The following is a 21,526-nucleotide window of genomic DNA, read 5'->3' on the forward strand; positions in this document are numbered from 1 at the left end:
CTTGGCTTGAAAATAATAATAATAATAAATTATTTTGAATTTCTTATTGAGTAACCGGATCTTTTGTCTCATTAAGCATTGAGTGTTCGCATAAAACAGTTGTGAAACTCAAGATTGGTTGATTGTATGTTTTGAGATATTTATCTAGTGAGTAAATTGAAGCCTCATCATTGTATGCTAATTTCACTTTGCAGCTATCAGAACATATGATGTCTCAATTGTCAACTTATGAGTTCTTTGATTTTGGATTCCCTAATGATTGTGATGATAGTTTTTGTCTTGTTAATTAAGTTTGCTTATGAATGAGATCCATGGATTGTGTGAAACTTTATTCTTTTCAATGACATAGCACTGACAATGTTTATGGGTATCATTTATGTTAAACCCTCATGAGACTTCACTCATCCACTAGGGATGCCTAGGGGTTTAAAAGGCTTGTTGCATATGCTAAATGCAATCGTCTCTCCCAAGAAAGAGGATTTGTATTTCATGCTTTCATGTTGTTTTTAGTTTTTTTTTTTTCCTAAGGGACTAGCAAAATGTAAGTTTGGGAGTATTTGATGAATGTCAAATATTGTATATTTGAGCCCCTTAATTTACATCCGTTAATCCTTTACATGTGCACTCAAGCCCAACAGTATTACTCTCGAGCGCATCTGCGCTTGAGCATGGCCGCAGCATCGCACTAGCATAGCTGCACCACTAAAGAAGAAATCATGCATGAGTGCCCTCAAGCACACCCATCCTGGGATCGACCGCACTTGCGCCCAACATCAAGTGAGCAACGCCCGAGCACTGCGCTGCAGGAGACCTGATGCACGAGTGCGATCGAGCGCACTCGTCTGACCTGGAAGCGCTGAAACCCTAGCTTAATGTTATAAATTTATACCTTATTCTTTTGAGAAAACGCACGGAGGCACGCTAGGCTTAATGTTATAAATACCTTATTTTTTTAGGAAAATGCACGTAGGCACGCTAGGGGGCGCTGTTCTTTGTCATTTTCGTGTTTTATGGGTTTTTGTAGCTTTGAACACCAATTCTTTTGTAAGTTTTTTGATTTTAATGAAGTTAATTAGTTTCTTTATGATTCATTTTGTCATGAAAGGCTAAACTTTCAACTAAGGTTGAAGATGAAGCATCACCATTGATTTATTTGCATATTTTTAGGTTTGTTGGTACAATTCAGACGTTTAGTGTAATGTCTATTCATTTCAATTCAATTATTTGATTAAGTTCTTGCAATTGATTGTTTAGATTAATATTTGTGCCAAAGTTGGATATTCAATGTGTTTCATCCGACGGATACATTGCATCTTTCAATTTAAATTGGATATCTATTGTCTTTCGTTAATCAAACAGATACATTGGATGATTTTGATTTAAGTTGGATATGCATTTTGATTTGTATAATGGATGGATTTATGAAATCTTTCATTAGGTTATTTTTATAAAAAAAAATAATAATAATAAATAAATAATAATAATAATAATAATAATAACATGCATAGGATTTTATTGAAATTCGGATGTATGAACAAACATAGTAATGTGTGATTTGATTTGGTGAGTGTGAATTCTGAAACCTTAGTATTTATCTTTTGATTAAGTTTATTTTGTTTTGCTTTCAATTTCAAAAATCAAATCAATTTTCGGGACTAGGTTATGATTTATTTAGTTTAGATTAAAATTATTTTCAAAAACACAACTCTCTGTTGGATCGACCTTGCACATGCAAAACCCTTTATTGCAAACGATTCGTGCACTTACAAATACTTTTAAAACTCACAACACCAACCACCCCTCAAGGTGCCCCCAGAGGGGGAGGTGGGGTTAGGGGAGAGAGAGTCGCCCCTGCCACCTCTTGAGTGGCTCAGAGGCCACCCTTTTTTTTAAAAAAAAAAAATTTGTTTAATATATTTATATTTTTTTTTATTAAGAATGACACATGTTGCCATTTTTATTGGGGTTGACGTGACATTTAAAATAATTTGTCATATTTTTTAATGGAATTTGATTTCAAAGACTAAATTGGTTTTTTGAAATATTTCAGGAACATTTGATTTCACTTTCATACGACTTGTAGTGATTTTTAATTTAGGCTAACCACATGGTTTGATTTTGCATTTATACATATTTTTTATACTGCACAAGGGTTTGTAATTCAGGTCAACTAGAATGATTAAATTTTTATTTATTACATAAAAACTTTTTTTTTTCTTTTTTTTTTTTGTATTTATTTGCCCCTTGGGTTTTTTTTTTTTTTTTTTTTTTTTTTTTTTTTTTTAATTTTAAAAAAAATTAGTTTATTTTTTATTTTAGTTTTTAAATGAATATGGGTATTATACATATATATATATATATATATATATGGCATTTTGACATACTTTAGTAGTTTGATGAGCTACTTTAATACCTTTTGAACATTGTGTAGCTTGATCACAAATAAATGCTGGTTTGGGGGGCTTTAGCCTTTTCATTTGAATGGATATTACAAGTCTCCTAAGTAAAGTCAGAACTATTCGTTCCAAGTTCAAGTTTGAATGAGTAATTAGTCGGAGAGTGTCTTCAAGTAAGGCATTGCTTCTCGTTCCAAGTCAGTTTGAACTAGCTATGTTAAAAGGAAATTAAACTCTACACATTGCTACTCATTTCAAAAAACTTCAAACGATTTGTTTTAAAATGATATAGAAGATCAGATAGTGTGAGCCATTCCTAGTTTCGTCTTAAGATGGTTCGAACAATGGTGTTTTTGAAGAAATTTGCAGTTTAGCAGGATTACACATCCTAAATCTCATTCCAAGTTAGTTCGAAGGAGACATGTTGAAGTATTCTAAGACTGGCAGTACGGCTCATTCTAAATGGCGTTCCAATCAATGACGAACTAGACTCTTACATAATAGCTCATTACAAAACTCATCCTTCAGTTTTTTGTTTTTGTTTTTGTTTTTTTTTTAAAAAAAAAAATTGAATAAGGGAAAAGGACTACGGGGAGGATCTTTTCCATTTCTGATCCAGATGGAAGAGAGAATAGAGGATATTGTGGAAATGCTTTCAAAAACAAGATGGGAAACGGCCAATTTGACTAAAGTATGTGAACGAAAATTGACACTACGAGACACTTTCAAAGCATTCAAACTTTAAAAGGAATATAAAACTAAACTAATTAACATTAGCAATACAATTAGCAAATTTCCAAATTTCTAAGGCTAATAGGTACGTACCCGAGATTGGGTAGTAACGTTAGATGGGATTTGAGAACTCCTTTCGGGTAGAAGAAAACTACAATTTGACTAAATCATTCTCTGATCTCATTAATAACCAAATGGTCTTTAAATAGAAATACAAGTAGATAAAACTCTAATATTCAAATCCAAATAAACTCTAATCCTAATAATCTAATCTTAATATTAAATAAACTAATACTAGTTTAAATAATCATAACCTTATCCCTTGGAATACAATTCCAATTCAACCTATCTAATCATAACCTAATCCATATCATTCCTACCCCCTTAAAAGGACCTCGTCCTCAAGGTCTGGTAAAATAAAACAACAAAACTATAACAAATTACACACATGACTAAGGGTTACAATGAGAGCCTACTAAACACTGTCAACTTTTTTTTTTTTTTTTTAACAAAGCCTTGCAAAGGCTTATTGGTCCCCCTTCTTCTTTCTTCTTTGTCGTTGACGCTACTGGACGTACAAGAAAAAAGTACAAAAATTTTGCTGTTTGCTTTTCTTCTCTATGGACTTCTTTGGTGGGCGGGTACCATGGGTCCCGTGCTTGTTGGATCTGCGGCAGGGATGAATGGTGATGAGGTGTGCGGCTGTCGGCAGTGGTTGAAAGGAACAACAGCGCTTGTGGGGACGGTGTCGTGGGACGCTTGCTCTAATAATTGTTGGTGTGACATGGGTTGTGCGGCTTGTGCTACTGAGTTTTGGTGGTTGGGGCTGTTTGCAGGTCTTGGGATGGGCGAGCCGGGCGGCATGTGCTGAAATGCTGTCAAGCCGAGACTACTTGATACACTCACTCACCAACTCGATCATCCGATCAAGTGCTTCCCGAATTGCTTCTATTTGATATGCACTCAACATTGTTGACTCTGCGGTGGAAGGTTGGTGGTGGTTTTTGGCTATTTTGAATGGGGGATTGGATGGCTCTGATACCAATTAATAGGTACCTGAGGTTGGATAGTGACGTGAGATAGGATTTGAGAGCTCCTTTCGGGTAGGAGAGACCACAACTCTTCACTTGGGGTAGAAAAACACCACAATACTCTGCTCAGAATAGGAGAATCACAATTTGACTAAACCATTCTCTGAACTCATTAATAACCAAATGGTCTTTAATAGAAATACAAGTAGATAAAACTCTAATATTCAAATTCAAATAGACTTTAATCCTAATAATCTAATCTTAGTATTAAATAAACTAATACTGTTTAAATTATCTAATCCTAATGAATTGGAATAATCTCCAATTCAACCTATCTAATCATAACCTTATCCCTATCAAAGGCTCCAAGGGCCTCTCCTTGCAAGGCATCTAAACAATGAAGTTTCTACATAGCAGCTCCAACAATAGCACCTCTCTCAACCTAAGTCAATTTGAATGTGCTACTACAATAATCTTTTTTTTTTTCTCACTATAACCCTAAACTCGTTCAAGCTCAGATGCCAACTTAAAATCTCCATTAAATCAAAATTCGATTTTCTCCTTGGAGCTCGAGTTTTGGAAGTCTATGTTCCCTTGGTGATTTATACACCCTTAAATAGAATATTATTGAATTTTGATCTAATTGTGAGAGTGAGAGCCACCTAATTAAGAATGTATGAGAGTGAGAATGTGTATAACATTACTCCTATGATAAATGCATAATAAAAAATAAAAAATAAAACATTAAAACTAGTATGGAAAATATTCTATAAATTCTTACATGATGGTCTAGCCCTCCTCCTAGGCAGGGAGCAAGGGAATTGTTCTTGGCAAGAACATTCTCAGGCTAACAAGCCAACCGCAAATGAGCATCAAAAGTCATCACTTTTGGTATTGGAATGTCATCATTTGTTGGATCGGTCCTTGGACCATCTTATCTGAAAACCAATTGGTGTCAAGTGAAGAAAGCCAAATCTTTTTATAGCATTTGAAATCACACCCTGCAAGACCTGTTCTAAGATCTGTCCAAGTAAACAAAGTAGCATTGTTGCACCTCAACACCTTACATTTCTAACATTCTGCTAGTGAACCAACAATCTGCCTGCAGATTTGAACACAACCTAAAGAAGAAGATAAAAAAAGAAAAAAGAAAAAAAAGAGAGAGACCCAAAACAGATGGAATAATAATATTGCAACCTCATTAACTTAATATTCAGTTTCTTCTCACTATATACACTTACCAGCTAATAGTTTACATTACAGATGCTCGAAATTAATAAAAATGTCTGTGTCCTAGTATTACCTCCTTACATACTTAAAAAGCACACTGCAAAGTAACACACTAGGGCTCTGGATCCTCTACCACACAGGAAACAAATAAAAGCATCCCAAATTGATGTAAATGGCACAATTACATCTTGAATGATCACCGCCAGCAAACATACTTAGCTTTCACCTAATTTATACTAAAATATATCAAATCGGGTTGCTGGAGATTAATTACCCAACTCTGACGAGGCTTTACTACGCAATATTTCTCCGATTATGTATAAAACCATTACAACTTAAATAACAACATCCATGCATGCAAAGTGAGCTCACGGTCCCAACCGGTAATGACCATCACCCATGTAGTGACCATCCATGTAGATGGTCGCATTCTGTGGATGCAGTCCATCCATCACCATAAACTGCATGTCTTCAGATGGTTTCCAGTGCCGTTTTCTTTGGTTGATGAACCAATTGTTTATTTGTTTCTGGTCTAATCCTGTTGATTCAGCTAATGCCACCTTTTCCGTCTCCTGTGTGTTAAACACGTACGTAAAATTTGTTATATTATAGGTCGTGAGTTCGAACCTTGACTCTGTCATTTACTTTCATTTCAAATAAGACGTTTTTGTTAAGTGTGAAGGGGTTACACATACCGAAGGATAAGGCCATTTGTAGTGCAATTCCCACCAACTAAGGAGCTTTTGTCTGGCATCTTTGGGCAGCTTGCCTTTCTTCTTTTTCTTGGAAAGCTCTTGCTTGAGGCTGCTTAAGTAGCCACTATACTTCCTCAATAGGTGGTTCTTGAGTTCACGGTCTTCAGCACGTGGATCAATCTCAGGCAGCTCTGTTTCCCCAGCGCTGTTGTCTTGATCCTCTTCAGATGAACCAACACCTTCACACTTCTCATGATCTGCTCATTTGCTCAAATGGGAACGCAAAAAAACTTGATGGTTATCACCAATTTGATAAAATGATGTTAATTACAGCATATTACCAGTTACTCCTGGACGGTTATCATGCATTCTTTGTCCATATCTTTCTTAACTTGATGAGGTTTTACCTTACAAATCCCACATGATATAAATAAAATAAATGACATTTAAAAATAAAATAAATCAACATTTAAATTTTCTAGGTCATGATCAAGAGGGACCATTCAGCTCACTTAACCGGTTTCCTTTTATTTTAAAATTGGTGATATAAAATACGAGTCCACCGGGTGTCCACTTAGAGCACTAACAACAAACACCTATAACCCATTATCTACTCTATATATAGGGAAAATTTTAAAAAAATCACAAAAAGTCACCTGCAGCAGCTTTTTTATTGCTTCCCTGAACATTGGGAATACTACAGTACTACCCAATGTGTAGAAAACAAAAAATGGTTCCATATACATTATTCTAATATAAATATTTCACTTCATCTCTCATCTTTCATCTTTTTACCTTTTATTGGAGATTGTATTAGAATTTTGTAAAAAAAATTAAGGGTAGGCATGAAACTTGTATTTTTGTAAATAACTAATATTTTTAATGGTATAAGAAAAGATAATGGAAACTATTGTAAAATACATTTGGATAGAGAAACAAAAAATAGTTTTGTTTATCAAACTTAAGAAAAAATCAAAGAGAAAGAGAAGCTGCTGCTAGTACTCTAAGGCCCCCTAGCTCTCAACCCTAAGCCCCATAGAGGCCACCCCGTGACCCACCGACATGAGCTTCGAGGAGGAGGGGCCTCCAACTAAGGAGCCACCCTTCAAGTAGCGTCACTAACTGAAGGTGCCCTACCTGATTGTGCCCTATCCAAAGGAGCCCTAACCAAGGGTGTCCTGACCAATAATGTCGTAACATATAGACACCCCGACCGACGGACTACACACATGGAAATCTGGTCATAAGGATGAGCATTCTTCCCTTCAATGATCTGGCCTATTCTGGAGTTAGCATTCTAAGAGAAAATATCAGCCTTATGAGGAAGGAGATCAACGAGGGAAACCTAGAGGGAAAGATTTCCGCACTGATCCGCCACCTTCCATATAAGATCATTGACCGTCAATATCTTCCAAATCATCTAGCCTACCAGCCTTCTTTGGGAGAATCTTATAAAGGATATCAAACATCTAAGTCTAAGGTATTATGCATATTATTCAACCCACTCATTCTTCTGCCTTCTATTCTCTCAAAAATCATCTTTCTGACTTAGGTATTGGAGCGTTTTCCGCTGGTATCCTCCAGCAAGTCACCCGTGCCTGAATTTTGTTTGTCTTTGCAGGTGTTTTTGGCTGGATTACAGTGGTCGAGTCAACTATATTAACAAATCTTTCAAAGACGAACAAAAAAAAAATTCATTTTAAAGACCCCCTTCCCCGAACCAAAACGACAACCATGGTCATTTCGAATGACCTTAAATTGTAAAAAATGTGTGTTTGGCCTAAAATAATGCAAGTCCAAATGAACTCTAATCCATGTTTCTAAAATGAGGGGGAAAAACACACAAACAGGTAAATCATCTGCTAGTTGAATTTAACTCTCAATCTTTCACTTATTTTAACATCCATGCAGACGATTTCTATGCATATCACAGATAACTCCTTGACTCAATGCAATGTCGTATGTTCCTCAAATGGCTCATGGAATGACCATCACTAAAATTCAGAGGCCGGGAAGTTTGTCTCTCTATATACGCAAGCAGGCCATATAATTACACCAACAAATACTTCACAAAAGAAACAAGATCACACACCATGTATCTCAATTACTAAAAACTATAAATATGTGACACAAAAAGCCCAATTCAAATTTTGGCACAATCATCAATTCATGTGTCACATCTTATGTTTTCTTAGATGGCATATGTATATCAACTTTTACCGAATCTTTCAATCAAATTAAACATAATGTAATGTTTATGATAAATCATAATGAAAAATCTTAATGATATTGCCATGCAAAACAATCCTTACCACTATCTGACTCATTTAAAATATTTGTAAGTAAAAAGGTTAGGATAAAAAGTTCTAGTGAATTTTGTTTCGTGATAAACCCCTTTTCAGTTTTATGGGCTTCAGTTTTATGGGCTGTACCTCATAGCTTTTTATGCTCTATCTTTTCTCATTTTGGCTCAATAAAGTAATTCATGCACCCACTGGGATAAGAAAACATGATCTCTCACCCACCAACCCTTTGTTTAAGGGTTGTGGAAGTTCCATTGAACTAAAGCAAACCCTTTAAACACTCACTAGATGCAAACTAGATCTTTGGGGGTCCACAAATACGTAGAGTAATTTGGAGTCTCTCATCTGTTAAGCATAATATTACAACATATTATTGACTGGATATTGGCTTATATATCCAAAACAATTTAGTCTCGATCATGAATCCTATTAGACCATTCCTTTTCAAACGTCATTTTTCCACTTTGGAATACTATTAAATTCCCTTTCTTCCTTCTCGGTAATGCCTCCCAACATCCCTACTTAAAGTCTCTTTAGAATTGCATTAGGAAGCTTAAAAAATGCTTTTAATACCTAAAAAGCTGATATGTTTAGTAAAATAATTCAAAAATACTTCTTTTGACTTTTTTACTCTAAAAATTGTCAAAACGTACTTCTAGAAAAACTGAAAAATAAAGTTTTTTCTAAAAAGCTCTTATTGACTTTAAATACTCTATTTCTAACACAATCCCAAACATTCTTTTGACAACAATTGTATTGTAGAAATATTGCCTCACGTGGCTGGCCAACTATGACAAGAAAGGATGTCCAGCCACTATGTCATTTCACAAAAATGTCTCCTCCGATCTTTTTAATTCAATGTGCAAAAACCACATGAACTTAATTAGGAAAATGAATTAACATATAATGCTTAAAATTTTAATTAATTTGGGTTAAGAGAACTATATTATATGATTTATTTACAATAATGATGCTCTACATAAGAAAAACAAAATCCGTTTAGAAGACGTGATAGCCTCAACCTCAACATGAGAAAAAATGAAATCATATTTCTCAGGGTATTTCCGCACATAAAACTAACGAATTCCAAACCAACGATATGTTAAATAACCAGGCGATAGAGTATTTGCCTTAAATATGACAGAGTGGTAGAAACAAAATACTTGAAGCTGTCTCGGATTAACACCAACCCCAATTTATTGGAACTAAAGCTTAGTTGAATTGAACAAGTTAATGTATATATTATAAAGCATGTTCTACATCTTAAAAATAACAGAAGTAATCATGTCAAAAACTGTTATACATGAAATTTTAGCAACAACCATAAGAGCTAGAGGAGATCTAAGAAAAAGAATCAACCCTTACAATTATTATCAGAGTAAAGTTATTTAGTAGACTGTTATACAACTGGGATTATGTTACAGTGAAAATCAAACATTAATTTTTCTTCTTACAAAGACTTTGTTGATCCAATGGCTAATTTTCACGGCCACTTCACCCCAGTTGTATGTCAATCGTATAGAAATCTACTAAATAGTATTTTTTTTTTAGTCTATAATAATAAGAGTAATAAGAGTAATGTTATTTAGTAGACTGTTGTACAATTATTGAATAACTTGATGCTATAACCAATGCATAATTTTACTATCATACAACTTGATGATATTTAGTACATTGCTATATGATTGCTATACTATAGGGATGACGTGACAATGAAAATTATCTATTAGTTATAACCTCAAGTTGTATGACAGTCGTATAACAATTTACAAAATAGCATTACTCTTATTATTATAGACTAAATATATGCTATTTAATAGACTGTTATACGACTGTCATACAACTGTGATGATGTGTCAGTAAAAATCAACCTTTGAATCAGTAAAGGCTTTGTAAAAAGAAAAATCAATGGTTGATTTTAAATGCCATGTCACTCCAGTTATATGACACTCATATAGAAGCTTACTAAATAGCATTACTCGACTATAGACAATTAGTGTATGATTGACAAGTTCTAATAACAAGTTAGAAACTATTAAAAAGGTGTGTATTCGACTATTAGTGTATGATTGACAAGTCTTACATTTTTGCCAGACATTGTGGCACGAAGTCTCAACATTGATATATTGCATGTTCAAGTAAGAAGTTCCATTAGCATGAGTTGATATGATGAAGCATTTCAAAATATTATCATTTTTCCTATTTCAAGAACTCGACTAAATTGGAGACAGCAAAATGGAAGAAGCAGCCATAGGTAGAGGAAGCACCTTTCTTTTGATATGAATGATTATTAAGTCATGAGAATCAAAGAATGGGAGTGTGTGTAGCATTATTCTTGTGAAAATAGTATAGATGAATTCTCTTTTACGAGTCTTCAAGAAGTAATTATAAGAATAATGAATCATTTTCTATGTAAATGTAGTAGCATCTTTATACCGCTAAAATATGTATGTGAGCAATGAGCTCAAACCTCATTGATATTGAGGGTCATAGCATCGACATGGAACCTCAGAATCCGCATTTATCGTTTTCATTATCATATCCTCAATTTCTAATTAGCTGCTGCTTGAGGATCCATGTATCAAATCCATTAAATTCAAGACAAAAGTTCACAACCAACCTGGAAATCTTGCCAATAAACAACTCCCTCATTGCATTTTCAAACTCCAATGACAAATTAAAAATGAGAGAGAGAGAGAGAGAGAACACATTTTCAATTTCGTACGAATCAACGAAAGAAATCATGTTTCTTTTAATAAAATAAGAAAAAAAAATATTGTAAAATTTAGAAAAATTAAATTGTATGACTTTACACAATCTTATATAAGCAAAACTGAGTTTTTATGAGTATATGATTCATTTAATAAACGAGTCTAATTTATTTAATAAATAAATTGAACCCAAAAGATCCAATTATTCATTCACAATTTAATTATTTATAGCTTAAGTATATATATATATATAAAAAATAAAAAAATAAAAAACAATCAAATACATTAATATAGGATCTTTTCCCTCAAACTATGCTCATCGAAGCACACTACAACACTATAACAACAATGAAATTAGAAGCAGCATACCACACCACCATGAAGCCTTTTAATCAAAGCAATTACGGGACTTATCTTTTTATATCCATTTTCCATTTTAGTTTTAGTTTTTATTGGGTGTTTGTTGGGTCTACATTAACCCTCTGATCTTATTGTAGTTTTTTTTTTTCTTTAAATGATTATCTTGCAAAAAAAAAAAAAAAGAAAACCAGGATTAAAATTGCAATAAAAAAATAGTAAAAATAATTTTTTTTTTCCCCTTGTTCATGGTTAATATGGGTGACGAAAAATAAAAGTGCGAATGGGGACAAAAAGAAAACAAAATATGTATTTAACTGGAATATTAATAAAGATTTATTATATTTTTCTGACAAGACCGTGCAAGCTATAGAGAAGGGGGTACCAAATGAGCTGAACAGCATCCTATGCCTCGTTTTTCCAATTCTTTAATTTTTTTTTCTGGCTGTTAGAGAGAGAGAGAGAGAAAGGTCCAATTTTGGTGTTAGACAATTAGGGCAATGACAACAATAATGATGCCATCCATCTCCAGGTGTATGTTTATCACGGAAACCTAGAGAATTCGGGTCAGATTTACTTAAGACGGTGGAAAAAAAAAACATAACAACCTAGATTTTGGGTAACAAACCCTAAATGAGAATGATTTGTCAGAATACACTGTAAAGCTACCCACCCCCATTACAGAACCGAACGTGTGTGTTTCATCATTGTTGTTTCTACGACCATATAAGTGCGCTTAGTCTTCGCCACTTTATGGGTTTTTTTGAATGCATATAAAAATAAAATAATGCAAAAATAAAAAATAAAAAATAAATTGGGCTCGTGATTAGGGTTTCCCTAAGCCACTCGTGACATAGGGTAGGTGCCTTCCTGCCAGCGATATCTCTCTCTTCCTTAACTAATGGAAGGCGTTTTCTGGTTCAGAGTTTCACTTGTTGTAAACCTAAAAAAAGTGACCCCTAATAAACCCATCGATGACAGCTCCGTAGCCATCAATTTTTGAAGTAAATAGAATACGCGTATGTTCACTAAAAAAAAAATTAATAAAAAAAAAAGGAAAAAAAGAATAGGTGTATAATAGGACATATGTGAATATAGGACAGGTAGATACAAAAAAGGAAAGAGGAATTAATACCAGAGGAGAAGATTCGGACGGGACCATTGCTTAGCATATTGAGCTGAGTTTCGATTCTACGCATGAAATCCATTGCTTCTTGCATAGGCCTTGCTAGTTCATCCCGATATTTCACTAGCATGTCATAATAGGCTTCCTGATTTGCCATCCCAAATTATGTCAGAGACATTGGAGTAATTAAATGGGACTACAATATAATATAAACAGAAAGAGGCTTGCTTTGTTTTCTCCAAAATAAGTAAATCATGGAGTAAATGATCACCATGAACTGATCGAGTTCTGGGTCCTTTGAGCTCTCTCTTGATGCCACCGAAGATCGTTGCCGCCCCTCAAACTCCTGGCGAGCGGCTGCTAGCCGAGCCACCACTTCCGGCGGAGCACCCACCTGTTTTTGTTACACCAAAAGAAAGATAAAGAGGGTGATCATCAAAAATAACTAGAACTAGATCTCGGAACACCGTGCAAAGCGTCTCCTCGCAGATAGGGTATAAGGATCGAGCTTTAGACCTGATGCTTCGTGAGCCACCGAGTATTCATCCAAGTTGAATGTTCTAATGTAGAGTTTGTGGAGGGTGAATATATATACATGTATATACCTTTTGGCAATCCATGTAAGCTTCCAAGAGGTTGGAATACTGAGGATGAGCCATGATCTTGGCTTTGATATCTTCAACTTCACCGGAGTTCTCATTCCCTTGTTGATGTTGATGCTGATGATGTTGATGTTGTTGTTGTTGTTGCTGCTGAACTCTCATCAAAGGGTAATGAAATTTCTGAACATGTTGGGAAGTGCTGGCTTCGGTCTTCACGATTGGGTGAGCTTCTGATTGAAAGCACTCGCCGCCGGATTGAAGAGGAAAGGAGTTGATGGGCATCTGGGTCTGCTGATTTCCCACGTTTGTGCCGCTGCTCGTTCTCCCATAACCGGAAGAATTCACTGCAAGCACCGGTGACGCGTACAGGAAATTCCCCCTCGGAGCTGAATTCTCGTTCAGTTGATTATTGTATTCCTCCATTCCTCCACAATCCCAGATGACAAAAATTAAACCACGAAAGAAAAGAATTCTAAAACCCTAAAAAGAGCAGGAATTGAAATAGTTTGGTAGAGGGAGAGCCAAAAGCCCTAGATGATGGAGACAGCTAGCAGCCGACAGCCAAACTATACAACCATCACTGGGTTTCTGTTCTTCTGTTGTTTGGTGATTCCTAGGAAAAACAAAACTAGGATGGAAAATTAGCAGCAAGCGTTGGCTCAGGGAGGCCGTGAGGTGAAGTTGCACCACGATTTGGGCATGATAGTGAAGCAGAAAGCGCAAATCAGAAGGGCGGGATGCGAGGAAAAGAAGGAAAGTGGCGTTGCTTCGCCGGAACCGGCGACGGCTCCGTTACTTGGATGACTGACAAGACTTTCTTTGCTGAAAGAAAAAAGAAATATTTGAAAAATAGAAAAAGCAAATAAGCTAGGCCAGCAGATAAGGCAACTATGGGATTGTAGATTTTTCTTCCTTCCTAGCTACCTTCTCCCTTTTTTTCTTTTGTTATTATTATATACTGCCCTTTTCTTTCACGGGACGTACGTTTTTCATTTCCATCATTTGTTTTTCTTTTTCTTTTTTTTTCTTTTTTTTTCATTCGCTTTATATCGTTTTTAATTAATACTGACCAAAAAGAGTTTTTTAAATATCATTTTTCATACTACTTTTTTACTTCTTTTGTGGGTACTGGCAAGTGGCGACCATAGTTTAATTTGTGAATTCAACAGAAAAATATGGGGGGTATTGGTAAAACTTTTTAAATGTTGTGTTTTCATGTTTTTTGGGAAAACGTTTTGATTTGACGTAAAGGTAGTAAAAATAGTATGAAGTATTTTGATAATAGTTTTTGTTTTAAATCATTTCTTAGGACTTTTATTATTTTATCCCACAATGTTGGTGTACTTGTCTAAAACACCAATCTTTGGATCATTTAGACAAAAAAAAATAAAATTAAAAGTTGATTGAAACTATTACATTACCATTATAAGATAATTATATAATAAAAATTTAAGGGTTCTCACAATATTAATAAATATCTTCATTACAAAACTAAAAATATTATATACAAATAATAATAACAAAATTACATGATTTTAGATGAGATAGACTAATTTATTCAAACTTAGTTTAATTGATAATTGTAACGCCCGGATATTGACGGGTCCTAAGAGAGCCTATTTATCAAATAGCTAAGCTGACCTCCACTAGTACAAAAGATTATATAGGTCATGGCCAAACGGCTCATAAGCCCATCCAATTACTAGCATCTAACTGCACCTTCACTAAATGGATGCCGTCGAGTAAGCAATTTCTCATCTGCAACTCAACTAATCGAACACCTGCACCATGTTGTCCATCCTAATAAATTGAAGGAAAATAAATTTCATGTCAGATAACAAATTCTTGACGGGAGTCCATCAAACCCTAGGAGGGAATCAACTAATATAAAGAGCCCACATGATCTTCATAGGTATGCAAGACTTACGTACTTCATTCACCCATTTACTTAGGACTCGGAGTAGCCTTGCGGATATAAGTAGTGAGCCCTTCTAACCTTTTGTTTCTTTTCTTTTCTTTTCTTGTAAAGCTCCTCCATAAATGGCAGGAGGTCACTAATGTCCTTGCACTAATCAAATCAAACAAAGACAAGTTTATTGTAGTGGAATTCAAATTATTTATTTGAGTGGAACTCGAGTTGTTACAAATAGCTTGGATTTTCTTTTTTTTGCTAAAAAGGACACGTTGCAGTAGATGGAAAATATATATACCTATATGGTCCCGATGGAGAAAGCTTAGGAGCGAAATCTCCAAATTCCATGCCTATATAATTAGCGTATCATCTCCTCAATCAAGTACAAAGGACGAGATTCATCATGGAAACATGGCCATGATCAACAGCATCCTTAAACTCCATGACACGTGCCCTATCCCCTCCCCCTCTATCCAAGGCTTTATTATACACAAGACGAAGGCAATCACCCCAAGTAGTTGCTTGAGTCCAAAATTAGGGTCAATTACAAGGCACCACCCACGGACCCCGAGGCTTAGGATTTTTATCTTTTCCTTCTTCTTTTTTTCCTTCATTGTTTTTTTGGTATCAACAGCGGTGGTGATGTATGGTAATAGTGTTGGATGTGTACAATTTTGTGGTTTGTGACTCGACGGTCGTGGGTAGCGTCTTTGCTATGATTAGGGCCTATGTGATTTGGTGGTGGTTGTTGTGTTTGCGCATGAAGAATGAAAAACTGTCGGGGGCTTGTATGGCAACATTTTTTAGGGCACTTTTCTTTTTCTTTTTTCTTATTTAAAAAGTAAAAATATTAATAAACAATTTAAAATATAAAATACTTATAAAAATGGATAATCATGTCGCAACCAAAGTTGAAAAGCACATTTTAAAATTGTTTTACCAGTAAACCAATCTTCTTGCACATTCCAAAGAATTTGGTGCTTTTTTTTTTCAATTACAACTTTCCAAATATGCGTTTCATCCAAAAAAAAAAAAAAAATGAAAAAAAGTTTCATTATTAAAAATGGGTTTTTGAAAAGGAAAATATTTAAGGTACTATACTTTTATTATAATTTTCTTCTAAGCAAATATAATAATTCATAATTGATACTTCTATTGTGAGGTTATAATACTTCTTAATTATAACAAAATATAATAATTAAATTGACAAGTAAGAACACTTATAGTAAAAGTTATAATACATTTAATCGCACTCTATTAAAAATAACTTTCTAAACACATTCCTAAACAAACGAGTCCTAATATTGTTGAAATTGTGGAATGGATATATTATGATAGAGTTAGAATATGCTTTTGTTTTGATTGATGGGTGTATTATGATAGAGCATCTTAAACCATTTGAACGATCACTAAATATCTTAAAAGAAAGAGGTGATCATCATTTTCAAATTACATGCTTCATTAACATCATGACAACTTTTGTATTCATGCATGAACCATTGTACTAATACACGATTTCTTCATCTTTTTTTCTTATTAATTCTAAGAACATAGATTTCAAATTAAACAAACATTCTTTGGTTTAAACTTAAATTGTTCTTTTGTGCCTCGAAGTACATATAATTTTCACCGGAATTTCTTACTTCTGTAATTTCATAAATTAAATTTACCTTTTTTGAAGAAGAAAATAAGAATATCAATTCTTAAAATTAATGGTGTCACCACTTCTAATATAAGTAAATGACTAATTACTGAGATCACCATACTTTGATATTTTTATTGTTAATTACTAGTATTATTTCAGACTAGAACATATAGATTGAGAAAGAGGAAGTTGGTATAATCATGTCAAGTGATACAATATGCACACATATGCTCAACATTTACAGTCGAGCTCAATTGGAATTCGAACTGACAATGTTGAATTACACTCCATTTGTTCAACCTAGAATATTTGTTGTTGAAAATATTTTCAACCAAAAATGATTTTAGCTGAAAATATTTTTCGACGGATGACATCCGAAGACCTTTGACTGTGACTAAAAATGGCTGGTGGCTTTCGGCAACCTCCACCAAACTCTAGTGGCTAATCCTAGCGGCGCCCAATGGCAGATTTGACAACCTTTGATTGCAACAGAGAATGGACTTCGAAAGAGAGTTCATGCAAGATGAAGAAGCTAGCTCAAACTCAAAAAAATGTTCACGATTTTATGAAAATTAAATAAAGTTATTTTGATCAATCGAAAATATTTTCGATTTGACCATATTTTTTTAGTCATACTAAATATTGAAAAATATAAATAAAAATAAAAAATAAAAAATGTATTTTAAAAAGTAATCTATATCTATCAAACCTAGAGGAAAGTGAATACGTCCTATATATTAATCCTATTAATGGAATCGACATTGTTAAGTAATTCTTACAATTGATCCCACTTTCCATTTGTTGATCTCCCGCGATCCTTAACGCACACTCCACGACACATGTTAACCCTTTGAGCGTCTTTTGACTCTACGATCCACACTTCACATGCATAATTTAGAAGAATCTCAATGAAGACAAGTGGCTCGTTGTGGTAGCTTCTAAAATATTTTTCTAGAAAACACTCGAACTTGGAAATATAAGTTTTTTTATTTTTTTTATTTTTTTGTAATCTTTTCATATTTTCATTTAGTATGTATAATAAAACACTAAAAAAAAGAAAGAAAAAAACTCACTAGTTTACTCAGTGATTTTCTCGCAAGAACTTGTGTCTCTCTCCTCTTTTTTCAATAACACCTGAAATTCTTTCTTTATTTCACTCTTATGTTATGTAGAAATTAATATTTAAAGAAGGCTATCTCCGCCGTGAGAAAAGAATGAATAATAATTGTCTCCAAATGCCTTAAAAAGTAATGTTATTTAATAAATTATTATACGACGGTCATTCAATTTAACGACGTGGTAATAAAAATCAGTCATTTAATAATTACTCATAAGAAAAAAAATATATATATATTAATCGAATGGCTTTTTTTTTTTTTGGCTACATCCCTGTTACATAACGAACGTATTTTGTCTCTATTTGAACTTATCATTCAAATTATTTATGGAATGAACTAGAAAAATATTATGAGATTGATCCAATTTGTCTTATTGTTTGAAAAACGTATACAAACGTGTCTTGAATGAAGCAATCTATGTGACAACTCAAGTTCACCATTCAAACACAAAAAAGTACTGTTTGAACCCACATAAATAGTTTACAAAAGTCAGGGATTTTTTATAAAGTCACTTTCTTAGGTTCTAATTCACTTATTGTCGTGTATAATTGAGATGTCTACAACTTGTGATGCTGTCTTCAAAGATGCATGCAAATCTTTTTTAAACATTACGTGCACAACACTCTAAACTTTATTTGAATATAGTAATACTATTTAATAAACTCATGTATAACTACATATATCTCGATGACATCGCAGTAAAAATTAGTTATTGATTTAATACTTTTTTCTTTTAACAAATCTTGACTATCCGATGACTGATTTTTATTACAAGACCATTTACTAAATAATATTATTCTTAAACCATCAAAATGTTTTCCTTGATATCTCTGTTCTTCATTACAGAAGCAAATTTACCAACAGGGTTCTTTTTGCGGGGGTTTATTGATGTGCCTAGGCTTTGGAAATAGCAAATACCTTTCCAAGAAGCACCATTGCCATCTCTCAAAGAAAAAAGCAAATACCATTCAAACAAGCACCATTGCCTTCTCTCAAAGAAAAAAACAAACCGACTATTTTACTAAAGTCACCTACAAAAGATATATTGCCCCGTGCACCGTATCCAAATCCATAAGATGTTCTACTTGTCAACAGTGTTTGAGTCTTTTTTTACACAGTATATTGAACGACTTTCGGGTTGTACTTTGGCTCCTTCTGCTTTGCACTGTGATTGGTCACTCCCCTGCCTTTCATTTGGGTTGTGCTGTGTTCCTTCGCATGTAATTTCCAAAAATAGTAAAATACAAAGAAAAAAACTTATTAAAATATTCTTTTATGGATTTACTTGTTTTACAAAAGCATATTTATTTTGATGTTCTTTAAGAATAATTTGTAAAATATGTTTAATATTTTTCTTTTTCTTTTTCCAGGTAAAAGTTCTAAATAAATTGGATATCTCTATTCAAACCTTTCTGTGGCATACCCATCGGCCCATTAAAAATAAGTATTGCTATTTATTTAGTAGGTTATTAAAGAGTATAATGAAACTTTATAAACTAATAGTAAAAATCAGCTCTTAGATTAATATTTGTAAAAAAATAAATAAATAATTAAGAGTTAATTTTTATTACTACGTCATTATAGTTGTATTATAATCTATAGCAGTCTACTAAATAATAGTATTTGTCTCATTTAATTCGATACTAAGGGTGGCTATATTTGTGATCGTATGTTAGTTTCGAATTGTGTTGATATATTAATGTAAGGCTATATATGCTAATTTTAACCATATTTATTTAATTAAACATGATAGATTTTTTATTGAGTTTGTGTCGTAAATCTTATAAAAAATTAACAGCACTAAATATTACTCGTTAAGTTTACTAATAAATTTTAATAAAAAACTTTTTCAACATGACATGAAGTAAAAAGAACAAAAAAAAAAAAATAGCGTGAGAGTCTGTGGAGACTGGAGGGTATGACATCAGTGTGTAACATGGGGTGAGTTAGGAAGTTAGGAGAGAAAAGTCCGTATGTATGAATGGAGTACGAAATTTCAACGGTAAACAGTGAAAAGTGTGGTGATGGCAGAGTGAGCACATTGTTTACTGTTGGTGGGGATGAGCAGTAGCAGGAAGGAATGCACAGTAGACGAACACGTGTGTGCACAAGACAGGTAAGGCACAGTGGTTGTGTGGCCTCGTGGATCTGCTACGAGTTATAGCTGGCGGCGACGACGACGAGAGTAAGTGGACAGGCGCTGAGACCCACTGCCCGTAACCCCCGAGACTCCCGCGCTACTTGCAGTGGTCATGTTTGCTTTTTTTTGTTTTTGCTCTTTTCTTTTTTCTGAAGGGATTGGACGTTTCCATTACACAAAGCCCAGGGTGTGTACAGGTCAAGGTACCACCATTTCAATTGTCATTCACTGCAGTCACCGGTCAGTCATCTGCACTGCTCTTCGCCTATTCCCCATGCACTCTTTGTCTTCTCTTCTATATATATTTCTTGCATTCAAATCCAAACAATACAAAAATAACTCATATTTTCCTCATTTCCTCTCAAATTGATACTCTTTAGCCTGAGAGTAAAACTTATCATTACTATTATTGAATTTAATAGTAACTTTTAGTGCTTATATTAAGAAATATATATTTAAAAATATGGGAGTAGAAGGGTGTGTAATATTTTTCATATAAAAATATTGGATGTGTTTTAATATTTGATAACTTTTTTTAAGGAGGTATTTTTTGTACTTTGATTGAAAAAAGTGTTTAGATATGATATAAAAATAAAATATATTTTGAGTTTTTTTTTTTTTTTTTTTTTTTGAGTGTTTTGTGTTGAAAGTTATTAGCTAATGTTTTGACTTTATTGGTAAAAAGATAACATAAAAGAGAGTGGGTTAGCAAACACTCCAAATTATTCTCATATACAAGAACATCCAAAGAAATATAACTAAGATATGGTGGTGTTTTAATAACATGTTTTTTAGAGGTATTTTTTGTGTTTTTGCTGAAAAAGTATTTTGATGTGGTATAAAGGTAAAAATATTTGTGAGTTTTTGTTTTTGAAAAAGGTTATTTATTGATTTTTTTTTATTTTTTTGAGTAAAAAAAAAAAAAAGGATAGAAAGTGTTAGCAAACGATCTCCATTCATTTTTCCTATTTATTGTTAAGGAATAATTGGTGTTTGATAAACCTTTTGACATAAAATAAAAAAGAGTTTTGAGTTTTTTTTTTGTTGTTAATATTTTCACTTTTTTAAAGAAAAAAGAAAAAGAAAAGCAGGAATAGAAACGGAGACATATTTCAACATCATTAGTCATTCATTATGTCTGAATCATTGGGCGCGGAGCAGCTATTTATCAAAGTGGATTAGCATTACCTGCTTAATTAATTATGAGCACTATATAATGGGAAAAGCTTTGTATATTGAAAAAAAAATTAAAAGTCAAACTTCTTTATACATACTAACGAATAATTTTCTTTATTTTTTCCTTACAAAAAATATTTTAAAATCATTTCAACTTTATATTATATTCAACTACATTTATATCGATCACATCAATCACTTCTTTTCTATTTCTTCTCTTAAAAAATGTTACCACACACACCCTTTATAACAATAATAATAATAACCTCTGCCTGCCAGCATTTAATGGAGCATGACCACTTGACCATGGTACTTTTGCTACATTCCCTGCTATTTAAAATTTCTGCTCAGA

General features: G+C 33.5%; 1 protein-coding gene across 1 annotated transcript; it reads right to left on the minus strand.

Moving 5' to 3' along the window:
• Window positions 1–5,313: 5,313 nt before the first annotated feature.
• Window positions 5,314–14,092, minus strand: KNAT1 (homeobox knotted-like protein). Its single transcript, XM_059598085.2, has 5 exons — window positions 13,187–14,092; window positions 12,853–12,975; window positions 12,591–12,726; window positions 6,085–6,341; window positions 5,314–5,961 (listed from the first exon to the last, which is right to left on the minus strand). Exons 1-5 carry the CDS (start codon window positions 13,604–13,606, stop codon window positions 5,758–5,760), a joined length of 1,140 nt encoding a protein of 379 aa, XP_059454068.1. The 5' UTR covers window positions 13,607–14,092; the 3' UTR covers window positions 5,314–5,757.
• Between the last annotated feature and the right edge of the window lie 7,434 nt (window positions 14,093–21,526).

The sequence above is a fragment of the Corylus avellana genome, chromosome 7, assembly GCF_965113065.1.
Source record: "Corylus avellana chromosome 7, dhCorAvel1.hap1.2, whole genome shotgun sequence".
NCBI classification, from domain to species: domain Eukaryota; kingdom Viridiplantae; phylum Streptophyta; class Magnoliopsida; order Fagales; family Betulaceae; genus Corylus; species Corylus avellana.

Excerpts from the sequence above, each read along its gene's own strand:
- KNAT1 (XM_059598085.2), bottom strand. The coding sequence starts at position 13,606 with ATGGAGGAATACAATAATCAACTGAACGAGAATTCAGCTCCGAGGGGG. Across the intron at positions 12,727-12,852 it reads CAGAACTCGATCAGTTCATG|GAAGCCTATTATGACATGCT; the intron begins GTGATCATTTAC and ends ATGGCAAATCAG. Across the intron at positions 6,342-12,590 it reads CGTCCGAATCTTCTCCTCTG|ATCATGAGAAGTGTGAAGGT; the intron begins GTATTAATTCCT and ends GCAAATGAGCAG.